General features: G+C 40.4%; 1 protein-coding gene across 3 annotated transcripts in view; it reads left to right on the forward strand.

Moving 5' to 3' along the window:
* abca7 (ATP-binding cassette, sub-family A (ABC1), member 7) overlaps positions 1–18,724 on the forward strand; it is a 28,260-nt gene that overhangs the window by 5,042 nt on the left and 4,494 nt on the right. The window contains exons 6-43 of one of the 3 annotated variants that reach the window (XM_084355864.1): positions 1,119–1,237; positions 1,577–1,771; positions 1,920–2,012; positions 2,205–2,442; positions 2,691–2,830; positions 3,326–3,442; positions 3,519–3,716; positions 3,940–4,145; positions 4,803–4,979; positions 5,062–5,284; positions 5,522–5,743; positions 5,875–6,079; positions 7,107–7,220; positions 7,839–8,013; positions 8,164–8,295; positions 8,578–8,717; positions 8,864–9,001; positions 9,138–9,379; positions 9,580–9,637; positions 9,832–10,034; positions 11,706–11,838; positions 11,964–11,987; positions 12,440–12,585; positions 12,747–12,871; positions 13,035–13,142; positions 13,461–13,653; positions 13,854–13,948; positions 14,520–14,552; positions 14,953–15,058; positions 15,143–15,217; positions 15,439–15,608; positions 16,037–16,214; positions 16,311–16,426; positions 16,686–16,830; positions 17,127–17,250; positions 17,470–17,599; positions 17,871–17,997; positions 18,329–18,391. In XM_084355864.1, the coding sequence (XP_084211990.1) occupies positions 1,119–1,237; positions 1,577–1,771; positions 1,920–2,012; positions 2,205–2,442; positions 2,691–2,830; positions 3,326–3,442; positions 3,519–3,716; positions 3,940–4,145; positions 4,803–4,979; positions 5,062–5,284; positions 5,522–5,743; positions 5,875–6,079; positions 7,107–7,220; positions 7,839–8,013; positions 8,164–8,295; positions 8,578–8,717; positions 8,864–9,001; positions 9,138–9,379; positions 9,580–9,637; positions 9,832–10,034; positions 11,706–11,838; positions 11,964–11,987; positions 12,440–12,585; positions 12,747–12,871; positions 13,035–13,142; positions 13,461–13,653; positions 13,854–13,948; positions 14,520–14,552; positions 14,953–15,058; positions 15,143–15,217; positions 15,439–15,608; positions 16,037–16,214; positions 16,311–16,426; positions 16,686–16,830; positions 17,127–17,250; positions 17,470–17,599; positions 17,871–17,997; positions 18,329–18,391 (5,426 nt within the window). The remainder of the gene's footprint in view (positions 1–1,118; positions 1,238–1,576; positions 1,772–1,919; positions 2,013–2,204; positions 2,443–2,690; positions 2,831–3,325; positions 3,443–3,518; positions 3,717–3,939; positions 4,146–4,802; positions 4,980–5,061; positions 5,285–5,521; positions 5,744–5,874; positions 6,080–7,106; positions 7,221–7,838; positions 8,014–8,163; positions 8,296–8,577; positions 8,718–8,863; positions 9,002–9,137; positions 9,380–9,579; positions 9,638–9,831; positions 10,035–11,705; positions 11,839–11,963; positions 11,988–12,439; positions 12,586–12,746; positions 12,872–13,034; positions 13,143–13,460; positions 13,654–13,853; positions 13,949–14,519; positions 14,553–14,952; positions 15,059–15,142; positions 15,218–15,438; positions 15,609–16,036; positions 16,215–16,310; positions 16,427–16,685; positions 16,831–17,126; positions 17,251–17,469; positions 17,600–17,870; positions 17,998–18,328; positions 18,392–18,724) is intronic. The other 2 variants (XM_084355865.1, XM_084355866.1) reach the window with 2 other exon arrangements.

The raw sequence follows: 18,724 nt of genomic DNA on the forward strand, positions 1-18,724 counted from the left end.
TGTCTACATTTAGGGACATTATCACATTAGTTATGAGATGTCACAGTCATACAGCTTTTCAGGACACAGAAATAACAGGGCTGAGCAAAAGACCAAGTTTGTCTTCATACTCAGGTTATTAATAATCCTGGTGTCCATTGAAAATCCCTGAAGATACACTACAGACATCTACATATTTACATACCTAGAGAGAATTTAAGTGAAAAAATATAATTAGTTTTTTTTATTATACCTAATATAAAATAAACAAACAAATTCAGAGGTAACAAACATGTTGGTGGTCAAGCAGATGCAACATATTTCCTGTAGTTGGCCAAAGACAGAGCCATTTTGTGATAGAGTGAGTTTTGTCATGAATGAGGTCTAATATGGTGCTGAAGACACATAATTACTTGGTCACAGATAGCGGGAAGGTCATTACAAGAAACTGACTCGTTAGGGTTAGGGACCCACCCAGACATAGACAATGGTTTGATATAGTGCAGGAAATATTTGTTGTGGAAAAATGACTTGAGTTGAAAAATGGATTAGGATTTAGGAATAAAAACAGTGTCAGTTTGTTTGTAAAGATGATTTTATATGTTTAAGGACATTACTGGCACTGTAAGAAAAACAAGTTGCGCAAATAAGATAAGATAAACTTTATTGTCCCTGTGGGGAAATTATGCTTGGGCATTAGTGCTGCATAAACCTACAACTTCAACTTAAAATAATATGTGACTGACAAAACAGTACAGTGGTTTCAAAACACAACAATAAGTTACAAACACTTAAATAAACAGATAGAAAAAGAAAAAAAAGGATAGGAAAAGGTTTTTGTCATCATAAAAAACGTAAAAAAGAAAAACAACCGCAAAAAACATAAATAATGATACATAATACATACCGTCATGCACAGTGCTTCCTGGCCTGTAATCTATGGTTTACTAAATGATGGTTGACTACCTGCTTAATGATAACCTGTCCCCTCGAGTAGTGTTGTGGAGAAGTTCTGTTACAAGTTACAACCAGCTTTGTTTGTCTTGTGCACATGTATGTACATGTATATTTTCATTTGTAACACAGTGTGTTTTATTTTTAGCACTGGGCAGTAATTAATGTTTGCGTTTCCTCTGTAGATCTCCCAGTAGGAGAATACCTGAAGGCCAATGAGACGTTCTCCACCTTCCTCCTGACCAATGGCAGCCTGTCGCCTACGACTGTGGACCATCTGCTGGATGCTCGTCTAAATTTTCAGGTGAGGTATCAGCTGTAAATCCTTGGACAACAAACTTTTTATTTATAGATCAAGGACCCGCTAAAGGACTCAGCATTTGGCTTTTGTTAAATTTAGTTCATCTGTTCTGGCTCAACTCAAGTGATTTTCCAAAAAGATGCAAAATCAATTCAACTTTCAACACAGAAATAAAAACAGGTGTAATTTATTATAAAGAACGAAAGGCAGCAAATAAGGTTTTTTCACAAATAAAATCTGGAATGTGAACTGTTGGACTTATTGGCTGTGTTAAATAAATGTTAAATAAAAAAATAAACACTGTTAAAAGTAGCTGTGGATCAACATCTTTATCCCCTCCAGGTTGTTCTAGCTGGAGCTCAGCTGCAGCTGAAGGACTTGGTGTGTAATGCGAGCACGTTGAGACAATATCTGACGGTGAAAGGAGAAGCCGCCATGAATGATCTTCAGACTGAGCTGTGTAACCTGCCAGCTGACATTCTGCAAGAAGCGGAGCGCCTTTTCCTTACCCAGCTCGACTTCACCAAGTTCTTCACCGTAAGAATCAGTGAACAGGCAAACCAGCAAAATTCACTGGATTCAATTACAGTTTTCTTCCTGCGTGCTGTGAGACATTGTTGCTCGTATATCTGATGAACTATATGAAGTGCCAACAGTAAACCTCTATGTCTGTGCTTCCTGTCAGAGAGACCGTCTGATGGCTAACGCTGGAGACCTCAGGGTCATCAGTCAGGCCGTCACCTCTGTTTCCCAGGAGCTCACTGTCCTCATTGATGATGTAAGAACTCACCTGATTTTCCATTTGTTCTAATGGCAGCCTGTAGATTGGACCGCCTCTGTTTTTAATATTATGATTTTTTCTGTACTTATGTACTGCTGTTAATATTTTATGGCTGACAATTGCTAAAAAAAAGTCTCAGGAATCACAAAAATGTCTTTTTTTCGCTCTCACCTCTTTGTCCTCCTTCAGTTCTCGTCTCTCTCCAGCTTTACGGATATGAGTGCAGCTCTTCATCTTCTGTCTCCGGAGAATCGCTCAGCGCTGCCCAGGGAGAGCTTTCGTGCTTTTTCAAGGATCATGTGTGGTCACCCTGAGGTTGGCGGTGAGCGCATCCCCTCACTCAACTGGTATGAAGACAATGACATTAAGTCCTTCTTAGGAAAAAATGGCACTGAAGACACAGACCTGGATCGAGACAACAACACCAGTAAGAGGCTCTGGACATCCTTGTTCGTGCGCAATTTGTTTGCTTTTGCTGATATGAACGTGTACTGATATTTTAGTAATAATATAAGAGTAAATGAATAGCTTCCTGTGTTGTAGCTTAAGTTAATCATTTGGGAACTTTTAAGATTAATAACGAGCCCAGAAATCAGTGAGTGTTCTGTGTGTGCTGTTTGTAACATTTAACCATGGGTTTTTGATTAACATTTATTAAACATTTCCTCTGTGCAGCTCCATTCTGTAAAAGTTTGATCCAAGGTCTGGAGTCCAACCCTCTGTCTCGCATTGTGTGGCGAGGAATCAAACCGCTGTTCATTGGAAAACTGCTGTACACACCTGACACTCCTGCAGTACGACAAGTCATGAAAGAGGTACAGAGGGTCAAACCTCAGAGAGTCTATCCTGTTGTTTAAAGTGAAGACGTAATGAGAGAAGGAAGTTAACTTCTTGTACACTAGGGATGTTATCAAGATTAATCCCCATCATTTTAAAGTGACAGTTCACCCCGAAATCAAAATACCTATTTTTTCTCTTACCTGTAGTGCTATTATACATCTAGACTGTTTTGTTTTAGTTTAGAGTGTAACTAAAGGGCAAATGCTGGTTGTCTGTCGTGCACTGAAACAGGAAGCTGATAATCTTTCCAGAATTTAAAATGTCCTTGTTTTGGGCTGTCCTGGTGGTTCAGCTGGAAAAAATCAGCCATCACATAACTGCAATGTCTTCAGACTGGAACCAGTTGTTTTAAATAATAATGATTTTGAGATTATAAGTGTATTCTGCAGTTACACTTGTTATAAGTTAGCAGTAGGCATCACGAAGCAAATACATCCATCAAAACTAACTACAAGTTGTGTCTTCTAAAGGTGAACAGGACGTTCGAGGACCTGCAGATCCTCCAGGAGCTGAATGAAGCGTGGATGGAGGTCGGACCTCGGATCAAGAATTACATGGAAAGCAGTGTGGAGATTCAGCTGCTGCAGGTCTGTTTGTCTCTCTACTGAAGGGCTCAGTGTGTTGTTACACATGTAATCTCATGTTTGTGTTTGTGTTTGATAGGATTTGTTGAGGCGGCCAGAGGTAGCAGTTCTGGTCAACCTGCGACTGGAGAACACGTCCTGGACAGCCTCGCGGATCGCACGATTCCTGTCCACACCCTCGCCAGATGCCCCGAGGAAGCCTGGAGCTCCACCTAGCTGGCTGGACGTCTACAACGACCTCAGCCACACCATCACCACCCTCGCACAAGTCACTGAGGTTCTCTTCCTTCTTGTTTTCCTGTCAGATATTACAGCCTCTCATTGAAAAAAGAACTAAAGAGAGAAGAGAACAGAACGAATCACGTTTGGTTGAATTTTGAGTAGGAAAATAATGAATCTTTTAGCCAGAATCACTTTAATTTTGTACCTAACAGTGTAACATATAAGTAAATTAAAGTATAAGTCATTTATATCTTTTCCTTTTGCTGGTTTCCCTTCAGTGTTTCTCCTTGAACAAACTAGAAGGGTTGGACACCGAGGGTCAGATGATCGACAGGGCTTTGGAGCTACTGGAGGACAGACAGTTTTGGGCAGGTGTGGTTTTCCTGCTGCCCAACTCCTCATCCCCTGATCTGCCACCCAACGTCACCTATAAAATCCGAATGGACATCGATGATGTGACACGGACCAACAAGATCAAGGACAGGTATGGAGGAAGCACCAAAACAGTTTGCTTTTATCCTGTTACATTCATATTTAGAACTTTTTCTGTTGGATTACAAGGAAACAACTTTATATGTCTTCTCCTAAACATGCTACCTCACTCTTAAGCCATATTTTCTTTCTACTACTTTACTATTTCTGAAAAATAAAGACCATTTTCAACAAACCAGACTGAGATACTGCCAATGTTTTCTATTTGAAGAATTCCAAACACAAAGAACAATAAAAGTTATAGCTTATAATTTATCAATACTAAGGAAATTGTTGTTAAATTGTAAATTAAAGTAACAGGAATAAAAACAACAGAATGATAAATATAAGGTGTTAAAGGAGTTAATGGTAAGATCAGTGGCTTATAGAATAACAATAAAGATAAATGTAGTTAAATAAGTACGATAACTACTGCGATAATAACTACGATAAAACTAAAAGAGAAGAAGTAGTTTTATTACATCTTATTATGGGTGAAAGGATTACCTACTACTCTCAGGTGTATTCAGTTCCATAGGAAACAATGATATAAAGCCAAAAACAAGCTTTTAATTTTCACTTAGCACCTAGGAGATTCTTTTATTTCCTGCTGTTGACTTTCTCCAGTGCGTGAATCTCAAAAAATAAAATCTTGGGTTTTTTTCTTCAGGTTTTGGGATCCTGGTCCAGCAGCCGATCCGTTTAATGACATGCGCTACATTTGGGGCGGCTTCGTGTACGTGCAGGACCTGGTGGAGAGAGCTGTGAGCCGCATCCTGACCGGAGTTCAGCAGACAACCGGCATCTACATCCAGCAGATGCCCTACCCCTGCTATGTGGATGATGTGTGAGTCATATGTTGTTGTAAATTACTTATTTTATAAACTGCATTCGAATATGAATTTTAACTCTGTTTACCTTTGTAACAGTTTCCTTCGAGTGCTGAACAGATCTCTGCCCCTCTTCATGACGCTGGCCTGGATCTACTCTGTGGCCATGATCATCAAAGGCGTGGTGTACGAGAAGGAGGCGCGGCTGAAGGAAACCATGAGGATTATGGGTCTTGGGACAGGAACGCTGTGGCTCAGCTGGTTCATCAGCAGCCTGGTTCCTTTCCTGGTCTCTGCTGGACTCCTTATCGCTCTGCTCAAGGCAAGATGACCTCTAACTCTGCTTAAAATCTATTTAAGAAAAAATACACAAATCAAGCTGTGAATTAGAATAATTAATAGTCTGTAGTCAGATTTCTAAAGTCCTGAGAGGACAGATGTGGAATATTTAAAGTTATAAAATAGTTTTATAGTTTTATAGCGTCTTGTGACTTTAACTTAATCTGTAACTTTTGTCTCGTGCAGTCACTCTTTAACTTTTCCTCCGTCTAATTTCCAGTGGGGCGACATCCTTCCATACAGCGACCCGTCTGTTGTGTTTTTCTTCCTGACTGCGTTTGCCACGGCCACCATCATGCAGTGTTTCCTCATCAGCACCTTCTTCTCTAAAGCCAACCTGGCTGCTGCATGTGGAGGACTTATCTACTTTGGCCTCTACCTGCCTTATGTACTATGTGTGGCCTGGAGAGACCGCCTCAACACCACCTACCGAGTCCTCGCCGTGAGTAAAACAAACTCACAATCCCCAATTCCCTATAATCAATTCCACAAGACATTAGTAGCGAGAATAGTTTAGTTAAATGTATGTGATTCTGTTTCAGTAATGAAAATGGTTTGCTTCTCTGTCCACAGAGTTTCCTGTCCCCTGTGGCCTTCGGCTTCGGCTGTGAGTATTTCTCTCAGTATGAAGAGCAAGGTGTGGGCATCCAGTGGTACAACCTCCACTCCAGCCCTGTGGAAGGAGACTCCTACAGCTTCACTACCTCTATAGTCATGCTTTATGTCGACGCCTTCATCTACGCCACCTCGGCCTGGTACATCGAAGCAGTGTTTCCTGGTATGATGATCGGAACTTAAACTTCGCTATAAATATTGAAAGTATAGTTTGTAATTATTTTTTGTTACAATTAGAGGGTTAGGTTTAATAGCTGCTTTGAATGCAAGATGATCACAGTGTCTTGTCACTGACGAACGAGCAAATCACAGACTTCTGTTTTGAGATCACCTTGAAAATTGTGTCGGACTTGAGTTTTAGTTTTTAGAGACAGGATTAGAAATACTAGTGTGAAGAAAAGCACGTGTTAAAAAAAGCAAATTAGACTCCCAGACTCTTTTTCCCATGTATAGTTTGTTGTGTTTCTGGTGTGCTGCCTTTGCTTTTTATATAATGTTCTGAGAAGTTTTCCCTTGTAAAGGAGTATTTTGTTCTGTCGAAGGCCTTGGAAGTTTTAAGAAATAGACATGGGTCATTGGGAGTGTTCAAATTATATATATTGTGCATGAATAGAAATTGAAGTTCTTTTGATTTAATTTTTAATTAGTTAACGTCTGTAAATAAGTTATGTTCCACTGTCTGCATGAGTGTCTCCCGCAGTTTTCGAACACAGCACAATTGACGTGAAGTGTTCACACCAGGGATGCACGATATATCGGCCCGATAATGCTGACAATGAGTTAACACATTCGTGCTTCTCTCTCTTTCTATTGTCTGTTCTTCTGTAAAGTCTGCTAGTTCTCATTATAAAAATCTCACTGTTGTAACAGTAATTATGCTTGATGCATTTCTAAAACTATGGCGTGTTGTGTTCTTGAATTTGAGGGAATTCAGTTTGGACGGTTCTTGAAAAGTCCTTTATATGATGTTTAAGAAGGTGTGGGAACTCTGCATTGTGCTCACCATTTTAGTGACAGCCGATATGAGCGTTTGCTGAAAACAGCTTTACAGAGGAATGCAGTGTGGCAAAACAAACACTGGTTAAACTGGTTCCTTCATCAAAAACACAAGAACTTTCTGTGCTTGATTTGGACTTATAAAGTTTCATCATGACTGAATTTTTGCATATGTGTGTTTGCTTTCACAAAAGGTGAATATGGGATCCCGAGGCCCTGGTACTTCATCTTCCAGATCAACTACTGGGGTGGAGTCCCTTTGGAGGCAGGCATGCCGATCCCCCCTGCACCAACAGAAGAGGATGAAGGTAGACCCTCGACCTTCTCTCTCTTTTTTTTCTCTCATGGCAATTTTTTGTCTTAACCATCCTAAAAAAATGTATTTACAAGCAACCATGTACTTGTGAATAGAAGTCACATCACTGATAAATTGCTTGTTTATTGGACAGAGTTTTAGTAGTCTGCCACTCTGCCCAGTCACAGTGTTTGGCAGCAGACTGCAGTCTTCCTCTCCAGTCCTAATACCAGTTTAAAGACCATATAGGTAGTTTTATAAGTTAAAGCCAATTAAGTACTAATCAAGTTAATGAGCTGAGACAATAAACCCATTAACTACAAGGTCTAAGACCACAAGGAGACTGGAGCTGAGTTGTTTGTTCTCTTGACTTTGGAGCTGCGTCTGACTCGTGCTACCCATAATCCCTTTCATTCTGGACTAGTGTCCTGTAGTGAAGTTGGTGAAATTATGTTCTCAGCATGTAAAAATAAATTGTGACTGTCAGCCTGATCATTTCTGCTCACATATTACACTCTTATAATCAATTATGAATCACTCTGAGAGCAGAATTGGCTCCAGTTGATAGGCCATTTCAAGAAGCTTAAACAACATATTGTCCCTTCTAAATGTATAAAATGTCAATTGTCAGCAGATCACATTGAACCAGAACCCACTAATCTGACGCTGGGTGTGAGCATCAGAAACTTGGTGAAAATCTACAAGAAGGGAGCCAAACTGGCCGTCAATCACCTCAACCTGAAGTTCTACGAGGGCCAGATCACCTCTTTCCTCGGCCACAATGGAGCCGGCAAAACCACCACCATGTAAGGAGCAGAGAATGCAGTCAAAGAGCCAGCAATTTTAAAATGTTTGAGTGAAGTGAAGTCATTTAAAGGTATAAGATCAGGATCTAATTTAAAGTGGACAGTTTGCTTAAATGAAATATTTATCATAATGTGTCTGATGTTTCTCAGATCTGTCCTTACTGGCCTGTTCCCACCCACCTCGGGCACTGTGTACGTCAAAGGGATGGACATCCGCCATGACATGGACATCATCCGGAGAACGCTTGGAGTTTGTCCACAACACAACGTCTTGTTTGACATGTAAGGCTCGTCTCTCCGACATAAAACACTGGTATCAAGCTGTCATTGTACATTGTTTTACAGAAATCCCACTTGTAGGTTTCATACCACGAGCTTCTTCCTCAAGAGTCTTCTCTTTGTGTTTTTTATTATTAGTGGTTTACAACGTAGCATGACTCAGAAATAAATGATGGATGTGCAAGGTCTGCCTGTCTCCAGAAATTACCCAGATGTTGTTTGAGGAGTAGATTGGTTTCAAACAGATTTTCATATTTTCCCTCTGTGTCTATCTCTGTCTCTCAGACTAACAGTGGAGGAGCATGTATGGTTTTATGGGTGTCTGAAGGGTTTGTCTGAAGCAGAGGTGAAAGCTGAGCTGGACACTCTCCTGGACGACGTCGGCCTGCTGCACAAAAGACATGAACAAACTAAAAACCTCTCTGGTAACTCAGACTTTTGTATAAAACCATGACCTGACCCTCACTTTCATCAGTTTGTGGATCCACTATATATTTTTTGTGGAGGAATGTGTAAACTTTGTCCTTTTAAAATGAAGATTTTTTGTATCCTCCCTTTGTCTCTCTTTCAGGTGGCATGCAGAGGAAGCTATCTGTGGCGATAGCATTTGTTGGAGGCTCGAAGGTGGTTGTTCTGGATGAACCTACAGCCGGGGTTGATCCTTACTCCCGCAGGGGGATCTGGGATCTGCTGCTCAAATACCGTAAAGGTACAGGTCAAGTGGTGCTATGGAGCAGTGGATCTCAGTTATTTCCTAATGGGGGGATGAAAGGAAACAACATTTGAAAGGTAAAAACGTATTGTCAGATAAGTCAATATGCGTCTGTGCCGTCTTTCTCCATCAGACCGGACAATCATCCTGTCTACCCACTACATGGACGAGGCTGAGCTGCTTGGCGACCGAATCGCCATCATCTCCCAGGGAAAGCTGTGTTGCTGTGGCTCACCGCTCTTTCTAAAATCCCGCCTCGGATCTGGCTACTACCTCACTGTGGTGAAGAGAGAGGGACTGGACACCAGCACTCCCAGCAGTACTAGTATCTGCACCAGTACCAGCACCAGCATCAACAAGATGGCTCCTCTCAAGGTCAGAGTTGTTCTTTTTTTTCTTGCACTTTAATTATCCAGGAAAAGTTACGTTTACACGCTTGTTTTCTTTCAAAATGCTTTACTCCAAATGGGTGCTATTGGGTGCTGACATTTTGGCATCATTTGTTAATGTCTTGTCATCATATTTATTTATTATATATAGTGTCCTTTGTGAAGGGTCTAATTTTTGTATTTCAGGACAGCGAATCATCCATGAGTGAAGACACCGGGCTGGGAAGTGAAGAGAGCAGCTCATGTGAGTGTTTAACTGCTGTGTGACTTGCACAGTAAACTGAAATCCTTCAGTGTTAGTTAAGTGCAGTTATGTGCATTTGACGGTACAACCAATAGTTAAGTATTTAAGATCAAATAAGAAAGAACTGTAGGACACCCAGGGTAAAGCTCTTACTGTATCCATGATCTCTCTCCTTATCCTCATATTCATTGCAGATCTGGCGGCATTGCTCTCCCTGACACAGCACCACATCCCAGGTGCAAGGCTGGTGGAGGAGTCAGGGCGTGAGGCGGTGCTCAACCTGCCGCAGGCTGCTGCAAAGGACAGCAGCCTGGGCGTCTTCCTGTCCGACCTGGATCAGAGGCTGCCCGAGCTGGGCATCAGCAGCTACGGCCTGTCAGACAGCACACTGGAGGAGGTGAGACATTCACATTGTCTTTGATCAATAGATGAATGAGTCAGGGAGCCAGAGCATACTTTCACTCACTGTTTCATTAAAAAGACAAATGTAAAAAAAGAAAAAATGTAAAATTACTGTAAGAAAATAATATGAAACTCAGTCATAGGTACTTACACATGATTGATACAAAGGCTCTTCTGCCCTCACAATGCATACAGATCCACAGCAACAGTTTGAAGCCAGCTGCACACACTCAAAAACCTCGACCAATAAAGGTTTAAGACAATATACTGTAAAGTTTTAACTCTGAAATACATACATACATACACATATGTTATACAAATCAGAAAAACACGTCAGTCAGATAAAAGGGATTGTAAAAATGAATAAGTAGAGTAACAAAGAAATTAGATTTTAATAATAAAGATTCAATGTTACATTGATTTGATTGATTACATTGCCTCTCATGGCAGGAAGAAAGTGTCATCAGTGAATGATCAACAATAAAGTAACTGTAGGAAGTTCATTATTTGCAGTCCAGTGCTCTTGGGTCAAGATTATAAGATTATGGCTCAACTGATGTCAGTGGAAAAAAAATCATTTACATGCAGATGTATATTGAATTTGTATGAAAAGATTTGGGGACTTTCATTGTTAAAGTATATGTTTATACTTTATGTACATGCATAGATTTATATATTTTCTTTTTTTTTTTGCTAATGTACTTGTTACAAGTGAAAAGGTCGGGGAGGGTAACATTGATTGCTAATGTTGATGTAGTTCATACTTCCTGTGTGCATTTAATGGGAAACTAGAATTACAGCATTGTGGCTGTTTGCCTCTGTGCACCAGTCAAGTTGCTGTTCCTGAGCTGAAGCATTTAATAATGACCAGAACAGTTTTTGCAGAATATTATGATGACAGAGTGCATTTAACCTCTGGCCTTTTGAATAACAAATGTCATCATTTCATTATTTTGTCCTTTTAGACATTCGTATGTCAAATTTTATCTGAATAATCGTATGTATGTGACTATACTGTAAAAAAAAAAAAAAACATAGTCTACAAGAGTAAAAGTAAAAAGAGTAAATAAAACTCACAACAGTAATTACCAGGTTCTTAGAACTTGTGTTAGCAAACAAACTAGGCTCAGACTAGTTATAGCGGCTGGTTTGGTTAGCTGTGAAACTGAAACCAACTGCTGGTTTCAAAATAAATCTTGTGTCCAACTGAAACATCACAGTACACCACAGATCAGCCTGTGTGGCCCTGAAACACTTTCCCATTAACCTTACCTGCTGCTATGTGTGTTTAGAGTGTGTGTGCGTGACAGAATCACCCATAGTGGGGCATTAGTCGTCTCATCAGTGTGATCTACAAGGAGCTCAGCCACGTCCTCTCAGGAGGACTAGATATTTGTGGCGCAGCCAGAATCTTAATGGGTTTAATGTTAGCATCAGATTAGCCCTGATAGTGGACTTACTGAGCCTGGTATGTTTACTCAGTGTGAATAAGCCGCCCACTCTCTGCCTTCCTGACCTTTGTGTTAAAATACTGGGTGCTTTTTTACTGCCACCTGCTGCCTAAAGCTTCACTATCAGGGCCTAAAGAACTGAAAATAGGAAATTCTTGTGTTTTCAAAACTGGCAAAAAGATTGTTGAAAGTTGAAATGAATGTCTTTTTTTCAGATCTTTTTGCGAGTGGCAGAGGAAACCGGCGTGGATGCTGAACCAGAGTGGCAGGCCGAATCTCCGCACAGGCAGCAGCCATCAGCTGGGCAGAGGACAGAGAGACAAGAGAGACAAGAAGAACCAGAAACAGGTATGCACACTCACACTCACGCTCACAAACACATAGTTTTATGTCCATACCACACTGTGTTGCATGTACTGTCTGTCTGCTGTTTTGTCTCCAACTGTTGCTGTTTGTTTCCATAATGCTGCCAGGAAGGAAAAGGCTTCGTAAGAAAGGTATATCAACATCAGTGACTGAAAAGCAACCATTGGTTTGAAAAAGGAAACTTTTAATTTCACTTTCTACCTGTTAGAGTTGACAAGTATAGGGGATTTAACTAATTAAAAGTTTCTGAAAGCAAACACATACATCAACATTTTCATACTGAACTAGCTTGTTTTCAATGTCTCTTTAGTTTCCCTGTAGAATTAAATGTCAGTTATAACCATAATAAGACACAAGCTCTCCACTAAAGCCAATTAATTCAGTTTTAGTGGCCGTTTAAACCAGATTCAGTAGTAGTAGGGAGACCGTGAGTTACGACTGCCTTTAGATAAAACATTATGAAATGGAAACACAACACTTGAGTCAGTTGTCATGCCATGTTTCTACTCTTATCTGAAAAGAGTCTCCATCAGTTTCGAAAGGAGTCTACAGCAGCTCTCACCCTGTTTCTTCCTGCTTGCAGAACCTAAGGAGACAGACCTGCTGAGTGGAGATGGCCGAGGTGGGATCCCTGTGACCGACTGGTGGCTGACCTGGCAGCAGCTGAGGGCTCTCTTCATCAAACGCTGGCTTTATGCGAGGCGTAGCCGTAGGGGCTTCTTCGCTCAGGTGAAGACAAACGGCAGATAGATTCAAAATGCAACCCTGTCGATTGTTGTTTTGTTGCCTAAAACAATTGTCGATTATTTATTTCATGGTGTTTCTGTGGTGAATTGGCTGTCAGTCATTGTCATCTCTAGTTGATTTTGATGTTTTGATTTGTGCTTCAGATTGTCTTGCCTGCTGTGTTCGTGCTAGTCGCTCTGCTCTTCAGCCTCATCGTGCCTCCATTTGGGAAGTATCCTGCCCTGCAGCTGCAGCCGTGGATGTATGGCGATCAGTTCACCTTCTTTAGGTAGGCTTGTGTAGAGAAGATTTTTATCAGTTTCTTCTGCTGTGACATAGTTTGGTCTACTCCTGAAGGTGTAATACTGTGAAAAAACAGGTTGTTCTCTTCGCTGAATGCTTTGTTATTGTTATTTTGACTTGCTTCCTCAACTGTGGTTTGGTATTTACAGCAATGATGCGCCTGGGAACCCCGCCATGGAGAACCTGCTAGAAGCTCTGCTGGACCGGCCAGGTTTTGGTACCAAGTGCATGGAGAAAGAGGAAGAAGACAACAGCACGTAAGTTAAATACAATAAATACAATAATTTGTCTCAGCAGCGTCAGAAGGAACATGATCTGAAAGAAACAGTAGTAAAGGTAGTGGGACACATGCTTCTGAGGCATCAGGATCTTAAACATCCTGCAAAAAATTGCTGAAAAATGTTCAATGTTTATAAATATTCATACTCAATTACTACAAATAGGAGATGAAACAGGAAGTTTGGTGATTAAAATACATTCAGAAACATCACAAACAGGCAACATTTTAGTGCTTAAACCACACAAGCCTTTACCTGGAGCAGAGGTTCCAGGTTCACTCCCTGTTCTTCCTGCAGGAGTCCTCAGTGTAAAGCTGAGCGAGGTGGCCTGTACATGCGACCACAGGTCGTCTACTCCACCTGGCAAATGTTCAGCAGAGGCAACTGGAGCAGCGACAGACCCTCACCTGACTGTCAGTGCAGCACTGAGGACGTCCGCCGGATGCTGCCCGACTGCCCGCAGGGTGCTGGTGGAATGCCGCCTCCACAGGTCAGGACGGACTTAAATCCAGAAAGCAGTTGAATGATTCACTTAAATTTAAACTGTATATGTGATGCTAATTTGAAAATAATATAAAGCCAAAACACAGCTGATATCTTCTGTAGCATTTTCTTGAAATGTTTGTTTGTTTATGGTATCATGTGGTGAAATAAATTGCAGCATGTGTCCACATCTTCACTGGATTTCAGATCAAGAGGCTGACTGGAGACGTCCTCCAAAATCTGACAGGCTATAACATCTCAGATTACCTGGTGAAAACCTACTCTCAGATCCTCAAGAAAAGGTACTTCATTAAACAAAATAAAAAATAACTTGTATTTCTATTCAATTGAATTGTATTACTTTTGTTCAGTATGATAACTGACAATGAATGCATGAGTCTAAAATACATAACCATTGATTTCTCTTTTTGTGGTATGTAGAAAGTGACACAATTGTAAAAAATGTATTTAGTATTATTTCTTAATGCAAAAAGGCATTCATACATTATTTTAGTCTTTATTTGTAGCCTCCATACTCTATGACTCAAACTTGTTAATTTTGTTTTGACTTTTATATCGAAGCTGCCAGTAGGTGATATCCTTGGAGACATAACAAAGAGTATCTGTGTAATCGGAACATCATGTGAGACTCAAATTGTCTCTGATGATATCAGATATAAGACTGGAAATGTAATTTTCAAGATAATAAAATGGGTCATTTTGGAGTGAATGCCATATTGGAATGACATGTTTTCAATATCAGTTACTGCAGCTGTACTTCGAACAATGAGGGTCTTTATTTCTCTGTTATAATCTCTGTGTTTCCTTTCAGGAATATTTCTCATACATCTTTTCACTCTGTTTCTTTCACAGCCTAAAAACCAAGAAGTGGGTGAATGAATTCAGGTAAGCTGCTGGAATAAAACATCATTTTTGAAGCAAAATATCTGCTGCACTTACAGATATCAGTTTTTGACTTGTTTAACCCTTAAAGACCTTGCTTAGGAAAGGTCAGGTGTAGACAAAAAAATATATGGAAGTCTTAACATCCAGGTATATCTTTTGTAAAGAGATTTTTAAAAAACAAATTTTAAGTCTGGTAAATTCATCCATTCTCCGACAAAGCAAATGAGCCCGACTAAAACTTGAGGTTCTCCTGAGTCAAATGACATATGGCAGGACAGTCAGGCGCCCAAAAACTGTTCTTTATTATTGAGGTTTGAACTTTACTTTTCTAAAGGCAAGAAACAACCTGTTATATTGTGGATTTCCAAAACATAAATAAAGTGTCATCTCTGTGTTGCAGGTACGGAGGCTTCTCCCTCGGGGGCAGCGCCACCCAGACTCTATCTCAGGTCCACCATGTCCAAGACTCAGTCATGGCGATCAGGACTCGTTATCGGGTTCCACAGGTAAACATGAGGTTTAAGACACGGTCAGCTGATGCTGCTGTTTCCTGAATGTTCTTAATGTTTCTTGATGCTCTTTGATCACAGAACAGTTCACTGGATCATCTGCTGAACAGACTGCCGGGATTTCTAGGAGGACTGAACAGTGAAAACAATGTCAAGGTAAATGTGTGTTTGTTTAAATATGTGTTTGTCTTCTCTCTTCATCTTTTCTTTAAAGGTAAAATCGAACATAAAACCTCTTTAAGACACAATTAACAAGTTACGTGTTTTGTGTGTGTGAGTGACTCCATGTAGCTGTTTGCTATATCTTTGTTTTTTTCTGTCAACAACAGCTGCAGTTGAGTTTTATGATGAAAAATATGTCTCTTTGCTGTACTCAGGTGTGGTACAATAACAAAGGATGGCATGCCATGGTGTCATTTGTCAACGTGATGAACAATGGCCTGCTGAGAGCGAGTCTCCCACCAGGTTCAGAGAGAAGAAAATACGGCATCACTGCCTACAACCACCCACTCAACCTCACCAAGGAACAACTCACTGAAATGGCCATGTTAGTTCACTGCTGTGCAGTTTGTAGGTTGATGTTGGTAGATTTGGTATCTTGTGTTTGTTAAATTACCTTGAGACATTTGTCTCGAGGTAGATTCAGCTTAATCAGGACACTTTAAGTCCAATATAGTACAATTTGAAGGAAACAGCTGCAATAAAGATGCCTTTTTTTTAACAAATTTAAGTGGAAACCAATGGCTTTTAAAATTGAACTGAAATGTTTATAAAGCAAATCAAAACGATAAAAAAAATATCAGCATCTGTCGACTTACAAGTTTTACAGATACCACCTTGAAAAAGTTGAACAGAATTTATAAATTGATTATCAGAAGTAAAGAAGGAGGACAAAGCACTAGTTGGCAAAAACATAGTACCCCAATGTATATTTTGTCTATTTTAATATGTGTTTTTTCCTGCTTTCTCTTTCAGGATGACCACATCTGTGGACGTTCTGGTTTCCATCTGTGTGATCTTTGCCATGTCCTTTGTGCCGGCCAGCTTCGTCCTTTTTCTGATTGAGGAGCGAGTCAGCAAAGCCAAACACCTTCAGTTTGTCAGCGGCGTCAAACCCATCCTCTACTGGCTGGCCAACTTCACCTGGGACATGGTCAGTACTTGGGAGCAAAGAGGAGCCACGTTTAAGCGATTTAAGGCCTTGTATGTATGGATTATGTAAGACTTCCTCTTTTTGTCATTTTGTCAGTTGAACTACACTGTCCCGGCCACCATGGTGGTGCTGATCTTCATCTGTTTCCAGCAGCAGTCCTACGTCTCAGAGACCAACCTGCCTGCTCTCGTCCTGCTGCTGCTGCTCTATGGGTAATGATCAGAGATATTGATCTGTGTGTCTTCATATTTTAATCTAATTGTCTCATTCATTCACCAAAGATAATATTGTAGAAGCCCCCAAGCCAAAAATAAAAGTTTAAATCACTTCCATGTTACTTCAGTTGGCTGTTGTGACACACAATTGTGTCATTTTTATATACAAACAGTGTCCCAGCTGGATCGTGGTCTTTACTAAAAGTAATGTATCAGTCTTAAATAATTGAATAACATAATTAATTATCCTTTTTAGGTGGTCCATCACCCCTCTGATGTACCCAGCATCCTTTGTGTTCACCGTTCCCAGCACAGCTTATGTCGTTCTGACCTCCATCAACCTCTTCATCGGCATCAACGGCAGCATTGCCACATTTGTCCTGGAGCTGTTTGTTGACGAGGTATTTAGTCATCCTTATTATTGGCTACATGATAACGATAAGATAAACGAGGCCCGGGTATGCATAAACATGAAACTATACAGCAAATATATAATTATACATAACAGCAACGCCACCTTCATCAGTCGATTCAGTCACATTGAGCTCTTAACTTGAAAGGTTTGGTAATTTTACAGATTCATTATTTGAGGGAGACAGGTGAGCTTGAGTGAAGTTACTCTGTGCCCCAAAAAAATCATTGTATTTATTGCTCCTTTAACTAGTCCACATTTTCTTTGTGATTTTTTTCTTTCCAGCATCTGAACGAGGTGAACAGGATCCTCAAGAAGGTGTTTCTCATCTTCCCTCACTTCTGCCTGGGACGAGGACTTATCGACATGGCCAAAAACCAGGCCATGGCGGACGCCTTCCAGAGACTGGGTACATACAGTACACCTCTGAATAGATTGTGCAGTACAGTTTGAATATATAATGTACAGTATATTGTATATTGTTTCGTTGAACAAGGGAGATTTTTGTTAGCATCCCACTGAACATTACTGCATGAATACTTAAACACTTGAACTATATGTTAGACTGTAGCAAACACACAGGACTTATGGTATATAATGATATTTAAAAAATGTCTTCCTCCTCCAGGCACGAAGCAGACTCTGGACCCTCTTCAGTGGGACTTTGTAGGAAAGAACCTGTTTGCAATGGCGGCTGAAGGAGTTTTCTTCTTCATCTTCACCATACTGCTGCAGTACAAGTTCTTCATTCGCTTCAGGTATGTTTAAAACAAGTTCTCAATGGGCAGAAGACCCTTCCTGTTTTTGATGCCAGTACTTCTCAGCCATATATACGGTGATAACAGGTAACTAGTGAGATGCAAATATTTGGCTTTTTTTGGAACATAGTGGCAGAATCTGAACCAAAATGATTTCAAAAGGAGCAGATAAGATAAATTAATGTTCATGATTTCTGTGTAGAAACTTGAGACTGATAGTTTTCTTAGTAAAACTAAATGATTCAGGGTGATCTTTTATCTCTCTGTTCAGGCCATGGTGGGTTGAGCCTGAGATGCCTCCTCTTGGCCCAGAGGACGAGGACGTCGCCAGGGAGAGAGAGAGGGTCATAAACGGCAAAGCCCAATCAGACATCCTCACCATGATCGACCTGAGCAAGGTACAATCAGGATGCAGGCTCAAAAAGTAAAACTGTAACTGCTTTTGTTGTTTGCCTCATTGATGGCAGCAAATCTCTGCCTTCAGATAACAAAGATTCTTGTTTTTAAGAGTCACATTTGTGTCTTTTTATTAGAATTACTGAAAATCCATGAGTAAACTGTCACAGAATCTCGTTGCACTCCCACAAACAGTCACTGTGTTCAGTCACACTGAGAGCGCACTTCTTGATAAACCTCTTCTACTGATCCTACACTGGCAGACATCTTGCTCTGACCGCATCATTGTGAATTCCTAGTTGATCATAAAACAAAGAACTTCTTGTTTTGCAGGTTTATAAGGTGGGCAGGAAGCCTGCAGTGGATCGTCTCTGCCTTGGGATTCCTCGTGGCGAGGTGAGACACTTCAAAAGATGCACTCATTACATCATAGTAAGATAAAAACACATACAGTGTCTGACTTTTGTTTGTCAGCCATGTATAGCTGCTCTAGATCAACATTGTAAATCACTGCCAATTCCATTTATAAGTCACATCTTTGGATACTCTCAATCTAATATTTCAATTGCTGTTGTAAATATAGCTCTGCTACAGCTGCTTCTACTGCTACAACCACGACTAAAGAGAAACATCTATTATATTTTAGCTATGTTTGACTCAAGGAAATGGTCGTAGCTGCTGACAACAGCTGCTGGATGTGTAGATATATTTGTAACTTTTTGTTGCTGT

Source organism: Pagrus pagrus (assembly GCF_965226575.1).
Source record: "Pagrus pagrus genome assembly, chromosome: 6".
NCBI classification, from domain to species: Eukaryota; Metazoa; Chordata; class Actinopteri; order Spariformes; family Sparidae; genus Pagrus; species Pagrus pagrus.